Source organism: Sapajus apella, unplaced genomic scaffold (genome assembly GCF_009761245.1).
Source record: "Sapajus apella isolate SASKATOON/1434 unplaced genomic scaffold, GSC_monkey_1.0 scaffold80, whole genome shotgun sequence".
Taxonomy (NCBI): Eukaryota; Metazoa; Chordata; class Mammalia; order Primates; family Cebidae; genus Sapajus; species Sapajus apella.
The window spans coordinates 6,559,936-6,587,680 of NW_022437020.1; the positions used below are offsets into that span (position 1 = coordinate 6,559,936).

Sequence of the window (27,745 nt, forward strand, 5' to 3'; positions counted from 1 at the left end):
GGCATGAAATACTTAATGAATTCTGCTTTCCGCTGGTCATGTTCCCTTACTATACTACATGGTCATGTTTTCTGCTGCACCGATTGGGGATGACAGAAGGTATCAACTCCGTTTTTGAGTATTTAAACTTTCAGCAGTCATCTATATTCCGAAAGAGTGCCCATGAACTTCTGAGAGCTTTGCTTATGCAGACCTGAGTATGTGAATGATGCACAATCAGATTCTCCCAAAGATATTTCCCAGTCTACTTCCCAGCTTCTAAAATAAATTCAACCTGGGTCTCTCCACTGGGGTTCTAGCAGTTGTCAATCAGGGATGGGCCTGGGCACATAGCAGTAGAGACAGTGTACCCTAGTGATTAAGGGCACAGTCTTTTAGCCCTCAAACCATGAATTCCTATCTTGGCTCTACTTCTTAGTGAGTAATCTTGGACAAATTACTTAACCCTTTTCTCGGCCTCAGTTGCCTCATGGGGAAAACTGTCAAAATAGAAGCTGCCTCATAAGGTTCTTCTGATAATTAATGTCACAATACATGTAATCCATTTAGCACAGAGCTTGGAACATAGGAACACATGAATGGAATTACTACTGCTTTTATTATTATAATTACTAACACTGCTACCACTAATAACAATTTAACATCCAGCAGCTTCCAGACTGGAATAGCAAGACCAGGTAAGTTGACTAACCATGTCTTAGCAGCAGATGAATGCTGGTCCACCTGGGATTAGCATCAGTCCCCAAGGGCAGCCACGTGAGAAGGTAGGGCTGGAGCACAGAGTCTAAGGTCAACACCAGACACTGTCAGCATTTCACCTCCATACTCTATCCAGTTTGCACTGAGAGTGTCAGAAGCAGAGCCAGAGCTCAGAAGAAAGTTGAGAACCCATCTAAGTTTCAGATCTGGGCTCCAATCTCAGTAGAAAACGGAAATAGATGTCTGGGCTGTGGCTGAGGATGGATGTCCACTGAACACCCAGAGCTCTATTCGCACTGTGGTGGCTTAGGCAGTGGAAACTCTCCAGACCCATTCCATCGGCAGAAAGGAGTAAGCTTCTGCAGTGCTGCCAAGACTGGCTCTCCATCAGACTGAAGGCAATGCCTTAATATGACCTGATACTTGTATGTAGGGATAATACCATCTCACTCTCTGAGCTGAAGGAAGAAATATACTTGACAAGAAAAGGGAAGAACATAGAGCCCACAGTGATGGCACATTTGACACAATCACTGAGTGCTCCAGGAAAGAGCAGGGCTGATTACCTAAAACAGGAGGCAACAATTGGCATGGCAGATACCTGAGGCTTCAGGGTTAACCTGTCCCCTCTCTAAAAGACCCCAGCACTATTGCAGGCTGGCAGCTGCAGAGACATTCTCAATAGATCCTCTAGGACCTTGCTGCTCACAGTGGTTCTCAGAGGGTGTCAGAACTTGCATATTTAACAAGCTGCCATGGGGTTCCAAGGCACCCTTCAGTTTAAGAAGTTCTGTTAGGATGCCCTTTCCATTGAAGGAATTTAACCAGTTCACCAGCCCTGGTTTGAAAATAGACTGAAGTTGAGGGATGCTGAAGGCAGGAAGCATATCCCTCATTTCAGAAGCAAGGACAGACTCTATTAGTGATGTCTTTTGGTTCATGAGAACATTAGGAAGTAGCCAGTATTAAGACTGTCACAGCTAAGCAGAGATGAGGAATTGGAAGGAGTGTAAACCAGTGCAGAAATCTGGAATGAGGCAGAAATTTGGAGCATGAACACTACTTGACCTTGACTCTTGCAATCTATTTGTCATTATTTCCTTCATTGTTTGCTCATCATCATTGTTAGTTTCACTGCATCATTAACTGTGCTAAATACCAAGGAAAGGTGACTTTCTCTAGGTCAGAATTATAGGCGGTAGCTGCTGGAGTTCCCTGGGAACCAAGAACAGTTGGCCAGAGTAGATACAGAATCAAGAAACAAGAGGAGAAAAGTGAAGGTCTGGGGAAGCACTCAGGACCATCTCTCTCTAACCTGTAGATTTTCTTTCTTAAAAACTGTCTGTGTGCTTTTGTGTGGGCATTAATTTCATGAAGGTGATGTTCACTAAGTGGTTCCTGAAAGATTTGGTGTCTGTGGATTCGTCTGGTAACCCTCTGAAAGGGATGAGCCTTCTCCCTTCTTGCCTCATCCCCCAAATATAAAGACCCAAACAGCCTCAAAGCTTGGCATGAAATTTCAAGAGTTTATGGAACCCCTGTGATTTCATGGTCCTCAGGTTAAGAAGTCACACTTGGTACATTTCACTTTCATTTCTTCTTTGGAACTATAGCTTTAAACCTTGACCCCATCATTGTAAATAAACAAAGGTTACCAGCTTGCTTTCCATTGGTTGAGAGTAATGAAAACTAACTCACCTTTCAGACAATAAGTGTTGGGAGCCTTGGTCCTCATTCTGGATGTGTGCTAGAATGACCTGGAAAGCCCAGGCATCTGTATTTTTAAAGCTCCTCTGGTTATCTAAAGTCTAGCCCTGGTAAAGAACCACTGTTCCCAGGTGCTTTTGCCCTGAGCTGGATCTGGGCTAAGCAATCAGCATCTTCCCCTGTTCATGCCTCTCAGAGCCTCCTCTGCATGAGAAGCTGGTGTGGGAAATGTGAGATGCTGAAGAAGCAGCACTTCATTTTTCATTCAGGCACAATCCTGCTTATATCCTAACCATGAAACCCATAAAATACTAATAAAAGCCAAGTTTAACCAACACCTGTCAATAAGTTATGACTATTTGCCTCTGCCACTCCCCACCATGTACAAAGGTCATTCACAAGCAGTGCGAGGAAAGCCTCTGAACTCTCCTACAATGCCTTTTTCCTGCTTGTGCTTGTGAAGCTGCAGGTGAGTCACTTGGTGTTTAGTAATCAGATGCCCACCCATAAGTCCACTTCTGATCTTTATGTGCACATCACTTCCACAGGCATTTCAAGAGGAAATGGGTTTTTACGGTCAACCTTGAAGTATAAGTTACTTCTTTGAAAATCACCAAGAAATACATTTAAAGCTCATGGATATTGGATATTGGCAACAAAGGTGATAAACCATTTAATTGGCAGTCTTAAAGCTCAACTTGGAAAACAATTCGTGACTTCTCATGGCTTCTTTACCAAAAACTCTCCTAGCTTTTTTTCAAGGACAGAATGAATGCTTGCCACATCTTGGTGAGTGGTTAATATCTGGCTTCTCTTCTAGAATATTCAAATCAGCCACTGCTTGGGTACAGAACCTATCAGGATATGATGCTTTGGGAAAAAAACAAACAAAAAAAAAAACAGTGTTTCAGCAATGAGGTTTTCCTTCAATAAAATGTTAGTTCTTACACTACAACCCACTGTGTCCAATTTTAAACAACTTCTGGTTCAGATTCAAAGTTATGATAATCAATTAATCTTCTTTATTAACAATAATTTAAATGACTCTCCTACCCCAGCCTAAATTCAATGACTAAATGAGAAGGATTATTTCTATCTTGCTAGTAAGAGCAAAGGAATATTGGACCTAATATAACTGATATGTCTTCATTTTTTCCCTAAGTAATCCATAACTGTGTGGCTTGAGGCAAGAAATCAAGCCTTGTTTTTTAACTTTAAGTTCAGGGGTACATGCACGTTTTGAAGGTAGATCTTATACCTCAGCGCCTGGTGGACTACATCTGTTAGAAGACAGGGCTTAGACATAAAGTTTCCTAAGGTTCTAGTAGATCACAGGTTAATGGGGGGAAAAAGGCATTAAAATAATATGGTATTAAAATGATAAATCCATTCTTAACTTCTAAATTTTAGCTTCCTTTATCCTCTGAACTGTTTGCCTTTACAAGTGAACAGTATCAGACTCAACAGATGCAAGTTGTTATACAGGCAAATTTGTGTCATGGGGGTTTGTTGTACAGACTGTTTTTGCCACCTAGGTATTAAGCCTACTCACTAGTTGTTTTTCCTGATCCTCTCCCTCCTCTCATTTTCCGCCCTTCCATAAGCCCTGGTGTATGTTGTTCTCCTCCATGTGTCCATGTGTTCTTATCATTTTACTCCCACTTATAAGGAACAATATGCAGTATTTGGTTTTGGTTCCTGCCTTAGTTTGCTAAGAATAATGGCCTCCAGCTCCATCCAATGTCCTGCAAAGGACAAGATTTTGTTCTTTTTATGGCTACACAGCATTACATGATATATATACACCACATTTCTTTATCAAGAGTACCACTGATGGGCATGTAGATTGATTCCATGTGTCTGCTATTATGAGTAGTGCTGCAATGAACGTACATGTGCATGTCTTTATAATACAATGATCTAAATTCCTTTGGGTATGTACCCAGTAATGGGATTGCTGGGTTAAACGGTATTTCCATTTTTAGGTCTTTGAATAGTCACACTGTCTTCCACTATGGGTGGACCAATTTACGCTCCCACCAACAGTGTATAAGTGTTCCTTTTTCTATGCAACCTTACCAGCATCTGTTACATTTTGGCTTTTTAGTACTAGCCATTCTAATTGCTGTGAGATGGTATCTCCTTGTGGCTTTCATTGCACTTCTCCAGTGATGAGTAATGTTGAGCTTTTTTTACATGCTTGTTGGCCGCATGTATGTGTTCTTTTGAAAAACGTCTGTTCACATCCTTTGTTCATTTTTTAAATGGGGTTATTTGTTTCAGACTTGTAAATTTGTTTATGTTCCCTACAGATACTAGATATTAGACCTTTGTCAGATGCATAGTTTGCAAAAATTTCTTCCTATTCTGTACATGTCTGTTCACTCTGTTGATAGTTTTTTGCCATGCAGAAGTTCTTCAGTTTAATTAGATCCCATTTGTCAATATGCTTTTGTTCCAATTGCTTTTGAAACCAAGGTTTTCAGTCAGAGTCTCATATGTCTTTGAAAAGCAGTGTCCTGGCATGTTCAGTTTCATGAGAGAAATGAGACACCTGGTTTGAGTGAATGCCTGGTTGATTACCTGGTATCCTTATTACATATCTTTATGGAAGATAGCCTAGCTGAGAACATCCTTAAAATTCACACAGACTCAGTAACTCAAAATGCTGAAATTCTTCACAGGATGCAAATGATATCTGAAGATCCCTTTAAATGTTGTGATTACAAAATGTGCTTTTAATGCAAGCTAATAAAAGACATTTCTTCTTTCCATCTCAATGAGAACATTTTTTCTTATGCACAGAAAGAAGGAAGGCAGCCAGAAATGACAACAGAAATATACATGAACTATACATCCAAGGACATATATGTTTTTACTTAATACTTAATTTATGACCAGCCCAGCTTTGAGAAAAACTGAGGCTTAAAGAATTCAAGTGGCTTGTCCCAAGTCACACCATCAGAAGTGGTAGGGCCATTGGGCTGGGCGCGGTGACTCACGCCTATAATCCTAGCACTTTGGGAGGCCGAAGTGGGTGGATCACAAGGTCAAGAGATCGAGACCATATTGGTCAACATGGTAAAACCTTGTCTCTACTAAAAATACAAAAAAATTAGCTGGGCATGGTGGCGCACGCCTGTAGTCCCAACTACTCAGGAGACTGAGGCAGGAGAATTGCTTGAACCCAGGAGGCAGAGGTTGCGGCGAGCCGAGATCGCGCCATTGCACTCCAGCCTGGGTAACAAGAGTGAAACTCCGTCTCAAAAAAAAAAAAAAAAAAAAAGAAGTGGTAGAGCCACCACTCCAAATCAGACATACCAGACTCAAAGTCCACCTCAGCCACCATCACCTTATCATCAACAACAAAGGCCTCAATTTATTGAGCACTTTCTGTTGACCAGGCATCTTCCATGTAATATTCCACTTACAACAGGCCCACAATAAAGAAATCATTAACATCTGAAGTCTAGAGAGTTAGTCCCTTCCTCAATTTTATCCATTAAGCACTAGAAATAAGGTTTGTATGTAGGAACAAAAGCCCGTGCTCTTTTTACTGTCCCTGGGACTTTCATATGCAGCAGAGACCTACCTGCCTTCCACATACCCCCAAACCTCACACAACACACGACGCTCAACAACATGTAGTCCTGTAGCTGATGCTAAAGGCTAACGGTGCCTTCGGACTAGCAAGGGACAGAGGAAGTTGGAAGGTTCTCTGTCAAGCCGGAAACTGTTCACTTATAAAGCCAAACAGTTCAGAGGACACAGGAAAGTTAAAGTTTAGGAGTCGATTTATCATTTTAATATCATATCATTTTATTTGATTTTTATTTTTTATTTTTATTTTTTGAGAAGGAGTTTCACTCTTGTTGCCCAGACTGGAGTGTAATGGCACAATCTCCACTCACTGCAATCTCCACCTCCCTGGTTCAAGTGATTCTCCTGCCTCAGCCTCCCAAGTAGCTGGGATTATAGGCATGAGCCACCACGCCCAGCTAATTTTGTATTTTTAGTAGAGACGGGGTTTCTCCATGTTGGTCAGGCTAGTCTTGAACTCCCGACCTCAGGTGATCTGCCCAACTTGGCCTCCGAAAGTGCTGGGATTACAGGTGTGAGCAACAGTGCCTGGCTTTACCATATCATTTTAATGCCTTGTTTTTCCATTAGCCTGAGATCTACTAGAACCTTAGGAAACTTTTATGTCCAAGCCCTGCCTTCTAATAGATGTACTGTAGTCCACAAAGTGCTGAGGTATAAGATCCATATCCAAAAAGCAACAGTTTTCCTCTATGCTAGCAATCACCAATTCAAAAATGTCAAGGCGAAGAAAAGGTCCCATTCATCTAAAATAATGGGGATTTAATATTTTAAATCAATAATAGTGTCAGTTATCACAGGGCAATTTCAATTGGAACCGACTTTCTTGAGGGAAAAGAAATATTAAAGAGCAATCATGTAGAACAAATAATGTTTGGTCACAGATGAGCTTTTCCCATTGATTCTGCATTCAATATAAATCTAATTATATTTATTGCAGACCCGTAATTATTACTCATCTTATGTGTCTTGATTTCGTGTTTACTTGCTCAGTTTTAGTAATGGCAATGCAATCTACTATGATTTAACTCATGGAAACTCTTTCCTCATTCTGTCCATTCTGTTGTAATTGCAATATAACTATAGTACGTATGTGTAAATCATGATATAAGAAAGCAGGACCTTTTCTGCTATTCAGAAAAGACACCTCGAGCAAAAGGATCCTGAGCTCTTATAGTAACCTGTCTCTCCTTCAAAATAAGAGCTCAAACAAAAACTATCTCGTTTTTTCTTTTTTGTTTTGTTTAATGTCCTATTCCTGTTCTTAGTTGTCTTCTTCCCCATACCCTTTTTTTCCTTCAAATGTTCCTTCAAGTAAAAAAGCTCTGTTACTTCTTCCTCAGCTACCAGAATGATTTTGGGGAGAAAGTGGAGAGTAAATTTAGTCATGAGGAAACATGGGGTGCTGTAGTACAGGGATAACCATTTCCAGTAAATTATAGTAACCCAGAGGGCAGTACCCCAGTGTCAACAGTGCATATGACCATGATGGTACATAACCCACACAGGAACTCGTAAACATCTGTCCTGTCTACTTATTAAAATAAGTGCATCTTCTTCCCTTCCTCCCTTTCCTTCTACCCTTCTTCCCTTCCTTCTGTTTTCTTTTCCCTTTAACCTTGAAGGCAGTATAGTGAGAACAGGACAGGTAGCCTTGGTTTGATACTGGCCTACCACTTATTGTCTGTGGAACATGAAGCAAGACACATAACCCATCATTTTGAACCTTGGAAGCCTTGTCTTTCAATTAAGACCTCTATCCCAAGATGCACTTTCAAAGGTTTTTATGAGTTTGAATGGGATTGTTTATGTTGAACATATGAACTGGAGTTCAGTGGGTGTTTAATAAAGATTAGGACTTGTCTTTCTTTCTAAAGCTATTTTCTTTGCAAACTATTTCCAATAGTGAACTTGTGAAAGAGGAATTTGGGCCATAAATGAATTTCTGACATCAAAAAGCACACAGGTATAGTCTCCCAATTAAAACTGAAGTATGTGTGAACACAAATTTACAAGATAAAAAAATCTAAGCAATAACAAGATTAATGCATGCACTATGCAAAAAGATAATGGATGAGCATTTGTATAATACTTACGCAGTGATTCAATTACCTTTGTAAAATCTGAAGGGTCGGAAAAGATAAATTAAGACTTCTGGTAGTGGAAAACATAGAGTTTAAATGTTATAGCCTATCTCTGCTAGTGATAATAACCAGAATCCTGAAAATAATAATCATAAAAAGCAATTATCTCAGCACCAACGACATTAGCAGGTGGTTTAGGGAGGGAGGTCAAAATCTGAAGGGCAAACTGTAACAAGAGGAAACGTTGTGTAGGGTTTTCTCTTTTATTACCTCCCAACTTTGAACCATGGGTGGTCCCAGTGGGGAACTAGTAGGGGACACAAACAGCAAAACCTTTGAGACAAATCTATTTTTCAGCCAGAGAAACAGGAAAAGGAGAGTTTGGGGGAGTAGGTCCAATTGTTGTTTAATAAATTTCACTTTGGAAAAATTTATATTTTCAGAAAAGTTGCAAAGATAGTACAGAGAGACCTTGTACACCATTCACTCAGCTTCCCCCATTATTTACACCTTACATTACCATAGTTCATGTGTTGAAACTAAGAGACCTATATGGGGACATTACTGAAATGGATTGGCTGTGTCCCCAACCAAATCTCATCTTGAATTGTAGTTCTCATAATTTTCCCATGTTGTGGAAGGGTCATACTTGGAGATAACTGAATCATGGGGGCAGTTTCCCCCATACTGCTCTTGTAGCAGTAAGTCTCATGAGATCTGAGGCTCTTATAAGGGGATTCCCATTTTGCTCAGCTCTCATTCTCTCTTGCCTGCTGCCATGTAAGATGTGTCTTTCCCCTTCCACCATGCTTTTGAGGCCTCCCCAGCCATGTGGAACCATGAGTCCATTAAACCTCTTTTTCTTTATAAATTACCCAGTCTGGGGTATATCTTCATCAGCAATGTGAAAATAGACTAACACCAATTACTGTTAACTAGACTTTATTTGAATTCAGTGGTTTTTCCACTAAAGTTCTTGACCTGCTCCAGGATCCAATCCAGGATACCGTATTGCAGTTAGTCAGCACGTCGCCTTAGTCTTTTCTGCTTTGGGGTAATTTCTGTCTTTCCTTATTTTTCATGGCCTTGGGAATTTTAAGGAGTATGCATTGAATATTTTGTAGTATGTCCTCTAAACTGGGCTTTCCTGACGTTTTTCTCATGCTTAGGCTGGACTTACGGGTTTGAGGGGAAAATATAAAAGTGGTGTCCTTTACTTAACATCACACGAGAGGTACACACTATCAACATAACTTATCACTGGTGATGCTAATCTTCATCACCTGGTCAAAAGAGTGTTTGCTGGGTTGAAAGCAAGTCATGAAGTCTAGCACACACTCAAAGTGAGTGGGAGGAGAATCTACACTTAGGATTTTTCTATAAGGAAGATTTGTCTCTTTTCCTACATTTTTATGTTTATGCCTTGAGAGTGGTATAAACATAAAATGTAAAATTGGTGGGTTTTCTGAGGTTTGTACAAATGTAAATTTATTTCAATGTATGTGGATGTAATACACATGACAAATACAGAATAACAGGGGAAGGGCAGTAATTTCTAGAGCAACTGCTAAAACTATGTATAGATTAAAAAAAAGTAAATTTAAATGGATTACTAAAAGATGTTCAAGTCATAAAAATGAAGGCAGGAAGAAAAGAATAAAGCAACAAAGACATTCTGATGAAGGCGCAGCCAAAGCAAATAACAAAATGACACATATAAAACCAACTGTCTTAGTCTGTTCAGGCTGTCATAACAAAATGCCATAAAATGATGTGGCTTATAAACACCACACATTTATTTCTCATAATTTAGAAACTACAGAGTCTAAGATCAAGTCACCAGAAGATCTGATGTCCCATAAGGATCTCTGTCTTCATCTGGTGGTGACTGTTTTGTTTTGTTTAGAGACAGGGTCTCACTCTGTGACCAAGGCTGGAGGGCAGTGTCACAATCTTGGCTCACCGCAGCATGGACCTCCTGGGCTAAAGCAATAACCCTGCCTCAGCTTCCTAAGCGGCTGGAGCTACAGGCACTTGCCACCACACCCTGCTAATTTTTGTATCTTTTGTAGAGACAGGGTTTCGTCATATTGCCCATGCTGGTCTTGAACTCCTGAGCTCAAGTGATCTGCCCAACTTGGCCTCCCAATGTGGTGAGATTACAGGTGTTGGCCACCACACCCAGCCTCATTAGTCTCTTTAGTGTTGCTGTAACAGAATACCTGAGGCTAGGGTAATATATATATATAAAAAAAAAAAAAAAGTGGTTGATTTAACTCATGATTCTGGTGGTCAAAAAGTTTAAGATTGGGCAGCTGCATCCAGTAAGAAACTCAGGCAGCTTCCTTTCTTTTGCTTCCAGAAAGCAGAAGAGGAGCAGGCAGCCACAAAGAGATCACATGGGGAGAGAAGAAGCAAGAGAGAGAAATGGACAATACTCTTTTCATCAACCTGCTCCATGAGAACCAATCCTGTCCCTTGAGAGCAAGAACTCACTCACTTGTGCCAGAGGGTGTTACACTATTCATGACGGATCCACCCCAAGGACCCAAACACCTTCCACTAGGTCGCACCTCCCAACACCACCACATCGGGCATCAAATCTCAGTATGAGTTTTGGTGGGAACAAACCATATCTAACCCACAGCAACCTGCATCTTCATAGATAGTACCTTCTATGGCCTCAAGTGGGGGAAAGAGTGAGAATTCTCTCTTGGGCTTCTTTTGTAAGGGCACTAATCCCACTCATGAGGGCTCTGCATTCATGGCCTAATCACCTCCCAAAGGCCCTACCTCCTAACACCATCATCTTGGGTGTTAGAATTTCAACTTATGAATTTTGGGCACTCAAGTTACAGCACCAATATTATTGAAGATCACATTACATGTAAATGGTAAATACGCCAATTAAAAGAGATTGTCAGATTGGATTTTTTTAAACTGTCCTATGCTGCTCTATTAATATTAGCTGAACTTGAATATTCATTGTAATGTATACACAACAAAAATGGAATTTTATCTGTGAATGAGGTGAGTTGCCATATAAATTACCTTCTCTCTAGTCATAGAATATTTTTTATTTACATATTCTCTTAATGTATGGCTGGGGCAGCTCTGCTCTATAGCAAATTTGGCCAGACCCACTCAAGCCACTCAAATGGTTCTATAATGTTGACTGCTCAACAGCCATCTGCCCCTCTGCCTTCTTAACAGAGCTCTGATTGTGTTCAGCACCCAGAGAAGAATCACTGGTCTAAGTGAATTGTAAAAATCCTACTTATTTTTGCCAGTCAATAATCTACAGGTGGACATATTACTCAGTTTTGGCCAGTGACATGTAAGAAGTCTCTTGGGGGCATCTAGGATATAAACACATCTTCCTTCTGAGAGAAGAGAGAATCTTTATTTGTTCGTTTGCAGATCCTCCCTTGCCTTATGTCCTGAACTTCGTTGTATAAGGAAGAGAAAGAGATGCTCAAAGCAGCTGTAATCCCTACTACCCTGAAGGGAGTGGTGTTAGTCAAGGAAAAAGGTAAGGAGTCTGATGAACCAACCTGAGTCCATACTTTACTACTGATCTTTTCCTCTCGTAAACAAGAAATATTCTTAAAGGCAGAATGTGTGTTGGTCACACATTCTGTTGTTACCTGTAGCCAAAACTATTCTTAAATGAGACCAGAGAGTCTGGTCTTGCCATTACTGTATGCAGTATCTGCCATTCTGCCCTTTCATCACTATTAGGACAATTGTCCTTTCCCCCTCTACCAGCCACTTAATTTGGTGGGAACCACTGCCTCCAGACAGTGAAAGTTTAGTAGAATAAGAGGCAGAATACTATTCATTTATTGCCGAGCCAATAATACTACATGGTTGGAATACATCATTCAGTCAGTCAACATTTACCGTGTGCTTACTGTATGCTAAGATCTGTGTTAGGACCTGGGGGTCAAAAAGTGTATGAGAACAAGTTCTGTGTTTCAAGCGAGTGGGATGGATAATACACAAATAAACACGTAAGGTCAGGGTGTGTTATTAAAAAACAAAGTAGGCAGAGCAAGAGCATATTGGGGTATGATATACTAGACGAAATGGTCAGAGAATAGCAACTATTTCAGAACTTTATGCAGAGCCTAATTTGTGATTTTCCACTTTCTCTGAGAGGTAATAGGAAAATTTTGAACTTATAAAACTTTATAAAATTTCCACATTAATAATCTAAACTCAATGAGGGTAGTAGAGCAAACTTTGAGTTTTTTTTTTTTCTTAAGGAAAATTGTTAAATTTCATCGTGAGATTAATCAATACGTGATAACAGCTCAAAAACATGGAATGGATAAGGGGACAACTTAAAGTGATGGCCAGCAAATGACAGCTATGCTAGATGGTAAAAAACAGAACCTAGAAAGAATGGAAGGTTAAAAATGAAAATGAAACAGGACAAGCCGGAGGAACCGTGGGCGTAGGGAACAAGTCATCAAGGCAGTTGGGAATTTTTGTGGATACAATACCGAGGTCACGAAATACTTTCAGGTGGGGCAGAAACTTGAGTAATAGATGTTGTTCAAAAACCATATGATTCATGATCTTATTTAGAGCAGGAAGAATCACAGCTCCAGCTATTCCAAACAGCGATACTGCGGAGCGTAAGAGAACTCCTCAGGGGATGTATCAGGTTTAGAAACACAGCCCTCATTTTTCTTATCTGTGGCTCTTACACAGGCTGGGAATTCTGAAACCTGGGAGAGGTGGGGCTCGAAAACCTGGAGGAGGTTAGAAGATTCCAAGTCATCCATTAAAGTCTCGATGAGGCAGTCCCACAAGGTCTCAAAAAGAAACATTGCGGAGTTCCATTTCCCAGAGCATCTACTTCCTCTCGAGTATTGCAGATATAATCATAAACACAAGCTTGTTACAGCCACAACTACTTCCCCTAGGGAGAACCCAGTGACTCCTGCAAAGTCCTTACCCTGCTAGAAACCCCGCCCCCGTTCGTAACTATGGGAACCGCTGACACACTGAGAGCCGGAGGCACCCGGTTCCGCCCCCTCCCTGACAGATATTGTTTCCCACTGTCTGTCCACATGGGCGCACCGCTTTACTATTGGCCCGAGCCCCAGGACTGCGCCTGACCTCAGCCAGTAAACGGCCTGTGCACGTGCACTCCGGAGCCTCCCAATTGGCCAACACTTCCTGATCACGCACGGCCATCCTGCGCCAACCCACGCGTGGGAGCGCCAATGAAATGACTCAGTGGCCATGTACAACGAATCAGCAAGAAGCAGGGCTCGCAGGGGACCTATGGCCGCCCGCCGGGGGTGGGGTATCCCGGCCCCTTTCCAGCCCCAACTGGGTTTGTTAAAGCGACAGGCCCCTTGGCAAGGCGGCGCTCCACCGGGTACCGCACGGCTGCAGCGGCGGCTTCAGCTTGCTGCAGGCGCCTGTGACAGCGGCGCCGCTGTGCTCGGGACTCCGGCTCCGAGCCTCTGCCGACCTCAGGGTTGGGGACGCGTCGCCGGGCGGGATGGGCGGCGAGGCGGGGTGTGCGGCGGCCGTGGGCGCCGAGGGCCGCGTGAAGAGCCTGGGTCTGGTGTTCGAGGACGAGCGCAAGGGCTGCTACTCGAGCGGCGAGACGGTGGCCGGGCACGTGCTGCTGGAGGTGACTGAGCCGGTGGCCTTGCGCGCGCTGCGCCTGGAGGCCCAGGGCCGCGCCACCGCCGCCTGGGGCCCTAGTACCTGTCCCCGCGCCTCGGCCAGTGCCGCGGCCCTGGCCGTCTCTTCGGAGGTGGAGTACCTGAATGTGCGCCTCAGCCTGCGGGAGCCCCCGGCCGGTAAGCGCAGGCAAGCGCTTGGGGTTCCCTCGCAGGCTGCGGGGCCGGGGAGGGGCCGGGAGGCCGCGCGCCTGCGGGATGCCCACCTGGCAGGTGAGATCATGGAGGGCTTCCAGAGGTGGGGTCCGGCCCACCCTCGCGGACACGGGGAGACAGCGAGCCCTGGGTGCGCAGCTCTGCCTAGCGCCCTGCCCCTGGCCCGCCGGGCCTGACTGGGACCAGTGGCCCCGGATTTTGTAGGACCGCGAGGGGAGGGGGCCATTGGGTTCCGTGGGAACCTGTGATTGGACAGTGGGGAATCCGTGGAGCTTGGTTCTGTTCCTGATGGCCCGAGGAAGGGAGGGTGGAACCGGCGGCTGTGGGGTCCCTTCTGCGGTGCCTGTGTCTTATGGCCTCCCTTCCTATCCTGAGCACGATAAATGGTTCATGATGAATTAGCAGAAATTTGGTTTTGGGAAGAGGGAAGTAATCCTGAGGGGTAGGAATCCAAAGGAAGTGTTTCTAGACCTGACCATCATGCTTGGTTTCCCTCTTCTGGGGAGCAGGACAATTTAAGAGTTGTGCCCCTACCTGATACCGCTCCTGTTTCCTCCGCATCCTCTTCCTCCCCATCCTCCTCCTCCCCCCCTCCTCCTCCCCCCCTCCTCCTCCCTTCCTCTTCCTCTCTCCTCCACTTCTCTCCACTCAAAAGGCCTTTAGAAACAAGGGCATCTGGACATGTCTGGATTTCCCTTCCTGCTCTCTTTGGTGGAGTCCAGTTCAAGGTGTCAACTTTTCCAGAAGTACCCATGGGGGAACACACTACATGAGTCTTTCATTAATATTGGATGCCAAAATTGGATCCCTTTAATCAAGAGAATACTAAGAACCATGAGTCTTACCCTTACTGCATGGATGGAAACTATTTTAAACTTTTACCTTTTTGCCGCGAGCTTTTATCTTATCAAATAAAATGGTACGTACCTCCTGTCCTTGAAGAGTAAACGCATTATATCTAAGCCCATGCTACGTCTTTATACAATATATAACAGAATGTATGGTTTTGCCTTATCCTGCTGTGGACACTGAAGTCCTCAAGGTATGTGATTATCTGAGTGATCCCAAAATTGTAGTAAGGAAAACCATATTTGGAAACCAAACTGCGTTTTTGGATCAATGGGAACTGTGCGTTAGTGATAGTTCTTACTCCTTCATGCACAATTCTCGGTATGGCTTTCAGGATCAGTCCAGGCATGCCTCCGCCAGTGGAAGCAAACAACACGATTTTCAAGATGGCTGAATGAAGTGAAGTCCCTTGGGGGAGAGAGACATACATTGATTTTTGTCCAGGACTTTGGACTCCATCTCTGGGCCTATAGCTACCAAGTAAATACGTGTAAAATTAAAAGCTGTTGAGCCTGGGATTAGCAATTAAAAAACTGCTTTGGTAAAATCTGAACTAACAAGTAGTTTTTTAATTCACATGTCATGTTTCTTCCTTCTGATGGAACAGAATGTAAAAACCTAGACAATCTGAAAATCTTCAGCTTGTTTTAGAATGTATCATAGCACATATTGGCAGCAATTATATTTTGCTTAAAACCACAGTCTCTTTTAGTTGAGGAAAAAAAAATAAATCGCCTCTAATATCTATAGCTTGGAAGAAGTTAGCAACTAGACACAGTCTAGATTCTGGGGGTCATTTAATTACAAAACCTGGCTGTGTTTCAAACACCTGAGATTTTTAGAAATCCGTATCAGGTAGCACTGTGATCTATTTTCACAAATGCTCCCCAGATAATTCTTTGACATCCTTAATCTAATCCAACTACTTGCTATCACTGATTGATTTTCTTCATATTTTTATTGAGAAATTGTAGTAGAAAGACAAGACAGAGTCAGAGAGTTGGTTTCAGTTCTTGGTCACCCACCAGCAGTGAGACCTTATGTAAGTCCCTCACCCCTCCTGAGCCCCAGTCTCTGCCTCTGTAATGGCCTTCTGCATCCCATGGCTCATCAAAACCTGTAATTATGAGCTTTGGCTGTAAGACCATTAGCGATGGAAACATCTTTCTGTGACTTCGTAGTGCTCAGTATACAAGACAGAAGTAAGGAGCAGTTGGGGCAGAAGCAGAAATGGGCACATGGTTCAGCTTGTGAACCTTTGACATTAAAAACAATAGAAACAAAGATTGAATTCCAAATATTGTAACCCATCTGCATTAGTTTTTCCATTTCTTTTTCCTGTTTATATTTTGAGATGGTTAAAAGTCTCATTTTAAATGATACCGTTCCTATGTCAATTTGTTTCCTTTTTTTTTTTTTTTTTTTTTGTTTCTCTTTGAGACAATCTTGGCACTGTCACCCACCCAGGCTGGAGTGCAGTGGCAGTGATGTTGGCTCAGTGCAACCTCCGCCTCCCAGGTTCATGTGATTCTCCTGCCTCAGCCTCCCAAGTAGCTAAGATTACAGGTGCACACCACCACACCTGGCTAATTTTTTGTATTTTTAGTAGAGACAGTGCTTCACTATGTTGGCCAGACTGGTCTTGAACTCCTGACCTCCTGATCCGCCCACCTCAGCCTCCCAAAGTTCTGGGATTACAGTCAATTTGTTTCTCAATGAAAGGGGAACTTCATCTCTCTCTTTCCTCTTTAATATCCTGGGCAACTCTGTTCCCCAAACATGCCTGCCATGCTCTTCCTCATGCTAGTCCCTTCTCTACATTTTCCTTCCTACCTGTCTCCATTCCAGCCCTCAGGTCCTGAAGATGTCAGGGCCACTCATGTTCCTTTGTGGATGCCCTAGGTTCTAGCACTCTGTGGTCATTACTTGTGTACAAGCATGTAATCTTTCCTCCTCTGGTCTATTTGATGATTATCCACAGTGCCTGAAATCTAAGCACTATAAATTTTGAACTCAAATGAAATCTGCATTTTTAAACGTGTGTAAATACTTGGTAATGTTCTGTAATCTATTCAAATCAGAACTTTAGCCCAGCTCTTTAAGGAGCACTGGGATTGCCCTGAGCCTTTCACTCCACAGCTGTCAGATCCAGATGCCTCCCTGGGCCCTGGTACTGTAGCTGCGCTGTAACCTTCCTGAGCACACCTCAGCCACTGGGGCTTACCCTGCCACTGTCATTTAACATGATCTCATGCCCTTGTAACTTGTTTTTCACTTTGCCTCCAGTCACCCACCTGTGGAGTATTTGAATGAACTTAGTGGCAGGTGTGTTACTTTTTTAATCCCCCCTAATGTTAGCACATTAAAAATCAGGGATAGATTCAAAAGACTTAATGGGTCAATAATATGTTCCTATTTTCTAAAAGTACAAGGTTGAAATGTCAGCTGACTTATGATAAAACTCCATTTTTTATTTAAGGGACAAAACATTCCCATTTCACTAGTGATTGCTTTTCTTTAAACATTTTTTTTGGTGAATGGATACAGTAGAAATCTTCATTTTAATGTCAGATGACCAGGCAAATCTCAGAGTTCTATCTCTGTGCTCCCATTTCTTCCTCTTATTTATCCTATCCACAGTAAGGGAATTTAATATTAAATCTGAGCATGAAATGAAAGGAGTGTTTAAGTCTCTCAGGAGAGTCCCCTGACCAACCGTGAAAGCTATGGAGTCTACTCTGAATCTGAATTAAACGTCTTGGTGCCTTCATCAGAGGTTTCAGTGGTGCCTCTGGCCTTACACAGTCTCTCTACACCCTGCATTTTGGCCTTCTCACAATCCAATGATGATAAGCTTTTGCGTGAAATAAAATGGAGCTGGCAACCCATAGCTGCAAAAAGGTCACTGGCCATGCTTGGTAAAGCCCTCTCTGTATGCCATGTTAGCCTCCAAGAAACTCTGTTACTCTGGAGAGCTCAAGGATACATACATTTACTTAATAACTTGTCTTGTTGGTTTGGCTGTTTTGTATTATACCCAGTATGAATAATATTCATAAAGTTTTCACTTCCTTTTCCATCTCTGCTCATAAATACTCAGTGTGATGTTTCTGGTATACCCAAAATAAATCTGTCTTTTGCTAAATTAGTTTTTGGTCCAATTTAATGCTGGTATTTCCTATTAGTGTAATAGAATGGAGGTAAACAGTTGTGATTTTTACATAAACACACACACATATACATATGTATATATACACATATATATGTATGTTGGCATTCTGAGCCTCCACACTTTAATAATTGGTCTATTTGAGAATGGAATATATGTGTATATGTATGTGTGTTGTGGTACTTGGCAAAAACTGGCCAGATGCAGTAGCTCACGACTATAAGCTTAGTGTTTTGGAAGTCCACAGTGGGAGAATCGTTTGAGGCCAGGAGTTAGAGACAGCTTGGGCAATACAGCAAGACCCCATCTCTGCAAAGAATTACTAAAAATTAGTCAATAATCATGGCACATGCCTGTAGTCCCAGCTCCTTGGGAGTTTGAGGCAGGAAGACTGTTTGAGCCCAGGTAGCACTGGCCTGGGCAACAGAACAAGACTCCATCTCTAAAACACACACGCATACACACACACACTCAAATTTAATTCTCTAAATTTGTTTAATGAACTTTTGGAGTATGCTGCTATGCTGCATTTTGTAGCCAGAAAAAATTCCTTAAAAAAATATTTACATTTTGAAAACTATTGATCTAATTCCAACCATTTTTCATTAAAATAAAATATAATCTCTTGTAGGTGAAGGCATCATTTTATTACAGTCTGGAAAACATGAATTTCCATTTCGCTTTCAACTTCCATCTGAGTAAGTGAAACTATATCATTTTGTGGTTGTCCTTCTCTGCAATATGTCCATCCATATGTGTCAGCACCAAGTATCTTCTTATTCTCAAGTATGCATGTTTATACTGTATAGTCCCTAAATAGACTTACTCTTTTTTTTCCCCAACTTAAAACATTTTAAACCATGCTTTCTTTGGAACTCATAATTAATGTCTTTGGTTTGTTTCAGACCTCTGGTCACCTCATTTACTGGGAAATACGGAAGCATTCAGTACTGTGTGCGGGCAGTGTTGGAACGACCCAAGGTACCTGATCAGAGTGTAAAGCGGGACCTCCAGGTTGTAAGTCATGTTGATGTCAACACACCAGCATTATTAGTAAGTTCTTCCTTTTTCTCTTCCTCTTCCTCCTTCCCTCCCTTCCTCTCTTCTTTTAATAGTGGGATCTATATTTAGCCAGTTTACTGATAGTCTGTCCTGTCACTTTCTGATGGCTTGGAAAACACAATCTTGTAACCCAAAGGCATTCACCATAAATATATGATTCTAGGTTGGACAAATTACAAATTGTATGTGTTAATACTATTGATTATGTTGTCCCTGCTGTTCAGGGCTTCTTTTGCCAAAAAGTTACACAGGCTTGAAATGCATTAATAAGGCTTAATAACAATAATGCACACACAGAGAGTAGTTACTTTTACCAGAGCGGCCACATTTACAGGACTGGGGTATTCTAAACTCCTCAATAATAGCAGGTTGAGGAACAGTAATTATGGAAGAGTATTAATCATGCTCAGCCTGTTATTGAAGCTCAGGCCATTATGCTATGTATCCTTCCATTTTGCATGTCATTTTCTAACATTAAGTAAGTGCATGCAGCTGCTGCCGAGATCCTTTCACTTATCATTTCCTTATGACAGATTTGGCCACATTAAAGCATTGAACTTCTAATAATCACCAGAAATACTGTAGACTGATAAGAAAGATCAGGCTATAAGTAACAACAGAATAGGCAAGATGGGAGCTAATGAGCTAGATTCTTTTATCTAAACCCATATTATCAAAATAATATAAAATTATACCTTGTACTTTCATGATAGCTACTAGGACCTAATGGTTCTTCATTTAAATATGAATGAATGATTTTTTTTTTTTTACTTCATAGAAAATACTGAGATAATTTAAACTTTCCATCATGATACTGATGTGACAAAGATGTATTTTTCGTGTTGGAGGTTTCTTTTTCTAGCCTGTGTTTTTAAAGACGAGGAAAAAGCTAGCAGTTAAAAGTTGGTGTTTAAGTCTTATTTTCGCATGAAAAAGAAATAGAATTTACTTTAATGTTCACCTTTAGATTATGAAAAGATAGCAGATAATATGGTTATATGGCCTCTTGTGGTCAGAATCATAAAATGGCTAGCACCCAGCTGGCCTGGATTATAGCTGTGACTTTAACAGCTGCTTTAAAACCAGTTTTGAAAATCGGTGATGCTAAGCAGCTTGTATTTTTAAAAACTATTTAGAATTGGGAGATTAAATATTCTTAACATTTTTATGACCATTGTGGGAATTGATTTAAAGGGATTTGTCTTTGCCAAAAACAGACACTGTTGATCCTTTACTGCTCTTTATATAAGAAAAAAAATATTGCTAGTAACTGGGTCTTACAGGAAGCACTGGTGTGTGTAACTTGTAAACTGAATATTGTAAATCTTGTAGTAATTCTTTTGACACTATAGAATACTATAGTGAGATAATATGTTTAATAAGCGCTTTTCAGAACTGTTAATACTACACGTTATTGCACTATTATACAAAGCTCCAAAACCATTCCAAATTAAGGACACCTGAATTTCTGCTTGATAATGCATTTTGAAGTAAGTTGGGGAAAAGGCTCTTTGCTGATTGCATTTATTAAATGCCAAAATAAATATAGTGTTCTGATTATTGATTTTTCTCATTTATCCTTCCACCTGACTTTTATATATATATAGTCTTAAAAAAAAGTTCTGTCATGTTTCTAAGTGTTAATACATACAGCTTTGCCTTTTTTTAAAAAAAAGATGGTATATTATTTCCTGGAAATATAATGACTTCAGGGTAAAATAAGATGGTGTCATGCTAATTTTTGAATCTGAAAATTCACTAAGTTTTCCTAAAAAGAGAGTCTTAACACTCTGTGTTTTTGTACACATATTGCCTAATACGTTATGTGAGGATAAGAAAGTTTCATTCATTTTTTGGTATTTCTTTATAACCTTTCTATGAAGAAAGATATAATTTTAAGCTCTGTGAGTACTCTGGAATGGTTTAATTTAGGTTGTTTTATTGTTTGAAATTTTCAAGACCCCTGTATTGAAAACTCAAGAGAAAATGGTTGGCTGTTGGTTTTTCACTTCTGGTCCAGTCTCGCTGAGTGCCAAAATTGAAAGAAAGGGATACTGTAATGGTAAGCAAAATGCTTGAAAGTCCAAATGAAAGATTTCATTCATTTTCTTAGCTAATTTTAAGTGATTTTAAATAGTGTTTTTTCTAATTGTATGAAGTATATAGTATTTTAAAACATGAATAGTGATATATTTTTGATATAAATAATTGATATTTAAATATTTTTAAATGGATGAATAGTTTCCAGTAAAACTCCTGTCTTTTTCTGACTTTGATCCTGTTACTTTAGTAACAGAGTATAACTAGAGGAATGAGAAAATGCCAGCATCTGATTTTAATGTTGCAAAAGAATCTCCAGGATTGTATTGCTCAGAAGAGAGCTATTGGAGTATGAAATGCTATTAGACATTCTGATTCCATGCTAGCTTGATATATGCAAATACATGGGACTAGAATGTAGAATATTAACAAACGTAACAGTCGGATTGTTACTGGAACTGCCGTTACTGAAGGGCCCATTTCCAGCAGTGGATTTGGCTCCTGCTCCAGGATTCTGACTTGTCAGAAAGGAATTCGGTATGGAATGGTATGGTGTGGAGCCATAACGTTATAAAACTTGCCTAATCCATCCGTTGATTCTTTTTGTGCCTTAACATTATTAATTCCTTAAAAGCAAAGGCTTTGTTCTCTTGTTGGGCAGATTTTAATTTGATAAGCACTAATGAGTTTGTTAGTGATCTTTTATACTTAACATAGTCCTGAATCATTTATTTGTATGTCTTATTCTAATTTATATAGACACTGGTCATTTACATATCTTTAGAATTGCTAATGTAATATTGCTACATTAAAAAGTCAATAATGCAATAATTAGAAAATAAGATCTACACAACCTGCAGTGAATTTTTATTTCTCTGGCTTGACTTTACAATATGTTTTCCATCAAAGCTTCTGAATTTGTTAAAGTGATGTTGGAACATTTCGGCTATATTGTCCTAATCCATTGTGATGAGAACTTTTTGAACAGTCTCTGAATTCTCCCTGGTTTTTGTTTTTGTTTTTGTTTTTGTTTTTTAGGAGAAGCTATTCCAATCTATGCAGAAATAGAGAATTGTTCCTCTCGTCTGATTGTTCCAAAGGCTGCTATTTTCCAAACCCAGACATACTTGGCTAGTGGAAAAACAAAGACCATTAGACACATGGTCGCCAATGTGCGGGGAAACCACATCGCTTCTGGGAGCACGGACACGTGGAATGGGAAGACTCTAAAAATTCCACCTGTTACTCCATCCATCCTGGATTGCTGCATTATCAGAGTGGACTATTCCTTAGCTGTAAGCAAAGCTCTTTAAAAAAAAAAAATTTGTATGTTGGACCCTAACTGGTATCGTGTTACTGTGCATATGTAGAGTTGCCTATAAAAATTTCATTTTATTTCAGCATTAACACCAGTTGGGGACTGTATGAAGATTGGTCCCTGTTTTTAGTAAAAAAAAAAAAAAAAAAACTGTTCCCCACAGGGGAGTTAATAAAATACCATAAGAGAATTGAGGTGCATTAAGGGATGTTTGCTATACTGAAAACATATCCTTAATTTTCTATAATTATTACGTAAGCCATGCGAACCTACAATGATGCATATTAAGGACACAGTGCTCTGTCTCAGAGCATTCACTATGTTTTGTGTACTCTTCATTTGGTTTAATCAAGGTAATTGAAAATTGTGATGGGAGTGGTGGCAGGTAACAAAAGCATTTGTTTTTATGATAAAAGAAATAAATTGGGCTATCTACTGGAGGTGTAACTTATATTTGTTCCTTTCTTTTATTTTTGGCATATTAGGTGTACATTCATATTCCTGGTGCTAAAAAATTGATGCTGGAACTGCCATTAGTGATTGGTACAATTCCATATAATGGTTTTGGCAGCAGAAACTCCAGCGTTGCCAGCCAGTTCAGTATGGATATGAGCTGGTTGACACTGACCCTGCCAGAACAGCCTGAAGGTAAAATATTTTGGCGTTCTTTCATAATGAAGTTTTACCTAGAAAATACCTAAGAACAGGATATAGAAAGCTATTAAGTGCTCAGATGTTAATTAGTACTGCTACTGCAGCTATCTTTATTGCTACTACTAAAAAATCATAAAACAGTATTTCTGGGAGGGACTTTACAAGTTTAACTTTATGTAGGATGCAGAGCTGCTGATGGCAGATTCAGGAATAAGATGTACATTTCCTAATTCCTATTTGTAATAGGAAAACAATGAAAAATAGTCAAAAGTATGATGTGTTACATATTTTCTGTAGTCATTTTCGGTGATATTTGGTTACCTAGACTCAAGAGACATCTCTCTCAAGAGACTCTAATATAGTCAATATTAGTAGTGGTTTAATAAAAGCAGAATCTTTTTTTATTGTAAAATGCATAAAACCTTGCTGATAGGGAAAGAATGCCATATTTTTATCTTACAATTTAGCTGTTTCTTGTTTTTATAAGAGCTAAAAATTGAGATTAATTTTTGCATGGATTTCTTAACTTCAACTTCATTTCTTTTTCAGCACCACCAAATTATGCAGATGTGGTATCAGAGGAAGAATTCTCTAGACACATTCCTCCTTACCCTCAACCCCCTAACTGTGAGGGAGAAGTGTGCTGTCCTATGTTTGCCTGTATACAAGAATTCCGATTTCAACCCCCACCTCTTTATTCGGAGGTAAGCAAAGCAAAAGAAAATTCGACTTTTATTGTATTACTTTTAAATAATTATTTTTTTGTTATCCATTTATCAGAGTGTCTTGATGACTCATAATTAGTAGGGGATATATATAAATTTCTTTTTACAGTGGTAATAGATTATTAGTGATGTATTTGTCATTTTTTTTTTACTATTTTCCTTGTGATCCATGGCATCATATACAGTATTGTGGATTGCCTTTAAGGTATGTTATTTGGCCTGGAATATAGAAAACTTTGCCTATTGGGACTTACTAATAATAGGCTTTGACCAACGTGGCATATAACTGTCATATAATTAGATACTAGAATCATTTTAAAGAATGCTACAACACTGATCTCTTTTTTGCAGGTTGATCCACATCCTAGCGATGTAGAAGAGGCCCAGCCTGTTTCCTTCATTCTCTGAACATATTTCAGAAATCACTGTGTTCATCATCAAATTAGAATGTTGATTCTTTTCCTTCTGCCTTTTTGGGAAAGAGAGAGGAAAGATGAACTTAACATAAATGAACATCAAGACTGAAGGCAATAGAAATTAAAGAATGTGAGAAATTTCTAGTGGGCCAACAGGATTGCTGCACAAGTTTATATGATGGTTATATATATATATATCCCTGTTAAAAAAACAGGATGAAGATGTGCAGTCTGAGAATGTAATGCAAGTCCTGATGGTTATACAGTAAGTGAAAGGGTACCTGTGCTGACCTGAGAGAAGGGAATCTGTAAACAGTGGAAACACTGTGGGAATTCCCATGGAGTTTTAAAGAGTGGAATGAAGGCGATATGAACTGAAGGAGTAAAGACTTGATTTTGGAGAGGGTAACAAAACAAGGGTGTGCATGAATAGGAAAATGGCCCACTCCAAATACGAAGTGAGACCCTGAGGTTTTCAGATCTTTCTTCATGATTTCCTACCATGTTCAGGCCTAAAGTTATTGAAAATATCTTTTCCTGAGATCATGGTCATATGAGGTCCTAATGAAGAACTACAATTTTCATCTTTCAATGGTAGACTAAAATGCAGTTTATAAATTGGCAGCACAGTATTATGAAACCAAGGAAAGGTTTCTTGAAAAGCCTGTCAGTTCAGAGGGGAAAGATGAATTTCAGTGTGAAGACACGTTTTGTGGAAGGCTGTAGTTTTTACGCCCTTTAAGTACTTTAATAGGATATATGTTTGATTTTTCTCCTATCTTATTTATCTAGGAGCATGTCAGAGAAAGAAGGGGGAGGAAAAAGTTGCATCTGCAGGATGCCTTCATAACTACACAGTCCAAAGTAAAAGGCCTTTTTCTAACCTACCTCTAATGGGGTTATCAGACATGTTTTTAAATCTCTTGGCCTGAGTACTCTTCTTTGGAGTTGCTGCTGTTTACAGCAGCAGTGTCATCTCATCTATCAATAAATCTGAACCTGGTCCAAGGGGAAAATTCAGAAAGTTAGCATTAAATGGAAGTAAACATATGTATACCTAAGGGAATGTCAAATACCAAACCAAAAGAAGGTAGGAGTCCATTTTTTAAAAAGATGCAACTTTCATTCCTATCCAGAGACTTAGGTTTACTGATGGCAGTCGCTGCATTTGTACATTATTCCAGTTCTTTAGTAATTCTGTTTAAACTGTGATTTTCTTTATTATGTTGGTGCAATATTTTATTATCATTTAACCTCAGGATATTCAGACCAACAGGATTGTGTTGCTGCTAAAAGTCTGAGCAGTGTTTTACTGTCCCCAACTCCCTTCCTACATGGTCACATGTTCACTTGCTTTTCCTTCCATCTGTTGGTTTTGTGAGCTGAGAGCGTCTCGACACGTGGAAGGGAGCCAGGGATTCCTGTGATAAAGATTTTGGACCAGCAGAGGACTTCGGTTTTCTTCATGTCCTACGGGTTTGATCTAGAAACCCTGGTGCTTCCCCTGCAGAATACTGTACTTCATTCAACAGAATGATTGATTTGTCTTTCAATCAACATGTTCACCAAAAATAGAGAAGTTTTTCTAAGGCTAAATTTTATATTTAAGTTTGGCCATTGGATCAGGGGATTTTCTACAAATATTAGGTAAATGTATGCTTTTCACCCTCTGGGAATACCTATCTTCTCTGTAATCGTGGAAGCATCATCATGAATAGTTCTTTCATTGTAAGCCACTGTTTAAAATCATAGTGCAAAACTGTTAGAACAGTAATTGTGCTACTGAAATTATAACAAAATGTTATTCCTTGATTTGGTTTTTAAATTTTGCTTTGTCTTATGTGTGTCTTTAAGTAGATATGTGTATTTAAGTGTTATCTAAACAGTTTTATTTTTACTTTAGAAAAGATCATCTTCAACTGTTTATTGACTTCTAAATTGTAGTTCATGCCTTGTCAAGGCATTGTTCGACTCCATGATACTAAAACATAGTGAAAGAAACAAACCCAGTATGGAGAGAGAGAAAGTTTAATTATTTGGCTCCATATAGAAAAGCAGCTACTTAACGGAATCCTTCACTAGGATTGTTCTGTCACCTTTTTTAGTTAAATCATGAAATGTCCCTGTAAACTGAAGTTAAACTAACTTTGTAGGACTTATGAGAATAGCTAAATGGTGTGACTTGCCTTATTGAACTGATACTGGCATACCTGACCTTAAGCATTAAGTTGAAGATACCATTTTATGAATATGAAAAATTCTACATGGAAACAGAAAATATCTGGGAAGGAAGATTACAAATTTAGCTGCTGTTATTTGCCTGTTTATTCCCTTCTTGCTCTTGTTTAGTTTGAAAAAACAAAAATGTGGCCTTGGAATTTTCATTTTAATGCAGAAATTTTGAAATATAAAATGTGCATTTTTTGGTGCACAAAATCCTTCTGTGGGCAAAACTTTTTATGTTTTTGTTTTGCACAATAGGAAAAATAGGCAGGAGTTATGTTTTTGATTAACTAATGAAAGCTTTTTTATTTTTATTATTAAAAATGTAACAATTTAACCCACAGGAAAAAAAATAAAGATTGTATTTTGTACACTTGTTTGAACCCCATGGGTTCCTTTTATTAATAAAATTATTACACTAATGCTATGCATTGCTAGTTTTTTTTTTTTTCCACTACAGACCTGAGGTAACTCAATACCAAAAAAGGCAAATGTTGCTAGTTAAAATCCTTTTCTCTAGGCATGTTACCATGAGGGAGGAACAGCCCTAGAACCTGAGTTTCTTTATAGTAGGCCCAGTTTCCCAAGGTAGTCTGAATTTAGCCTTCCATGATGAAAAGTCGTTGGGATGAATAAGGAAACTAAAGCTATATTGGTTAAAAAAGCATATCACTATGTATTCCCAAATGGTAAGAGTTCCTCTTTAAAGCCTCCTGAGTTTGAGTGTTCAATTGTCCAGAATCTCCACAGGATCAGTTTAGCAGTGTTATATGTAAATTTTCAGTGCCGCAAAAGAAGTAGCCCTTGAATATAAATTTTCTCAGCAAGGCAATTTACTTCTATAGAAGGGTACGTCTCACAGATGGAACAATGGTGAGCACACACCTATATAAGGGAGGGGAAGGAGTTCTTATTCCTGACACCAGTAGCCCCTACTGATGTGTCATTCTCCTATTGGCTAGGCTTAGACCACACAGTTTAATTCCGATTGGCTATTTTAAAAAGAGCAGGGGTATGAACCACAGTGACGAGCTGCGTAGTTTTGTGGGAAGGATGGTTACAGAACAGGTCAAAGCAGATGACTATGAGTGACTCAGGTAACTACTGATTAGAACTGGCAGGAAAGTTGTTTACTGAAATGACACAAGGGCATGCAGAGAACCAGGAAGTTAAACTTTTAAATGGAGAATTAAATAAGAGCTGAACAAAACTGACATTCTTTGAAGAGAAACTTGGAGTTCACTATATCTAACATCAGGTCTCATGGGCACTCAGGGGATCCTTACTAGGACACACTGACCCAGGTAGGCCACCCCTTTCTACACAAACACTCCA

The 27,745-nt window shown here is 39.9% G+C and overlaps 1 protein-coding gene across 1 annotated transcript; it reads left to right on the top strand.

Moving 5' to 3' along the window:
- The first annotated feature begins 13,457 nt into the window (after positions 1-13,457).
- Positions 13,458-26,837, top strand: ARRDC4 (arrestin domain containing 4). Its single transcript, XM_032252811.1, has 8 exons — positions 13,458-13,918; positions 18,604-18,670; positions 18,878-19,025; positions 20,994-21,096; positions 22,113-22,369; positions 22,878-23,040; positions 23,596-23,750; positions 24,123-26,837. Exons 1-8 carry the CDS (start codon positions 13,612-13,614, stop codon positions 24,177-24,179), a joined length of 1,257 nt encoding a protein of 418 aa, XP_032108702.1. The 5' UTR covers positions 13,458-13,611; the 3' UTR covers positions 24,180-26,837.
- Positions 26,838-27,745: the final 908 nt, after the last annotated feature.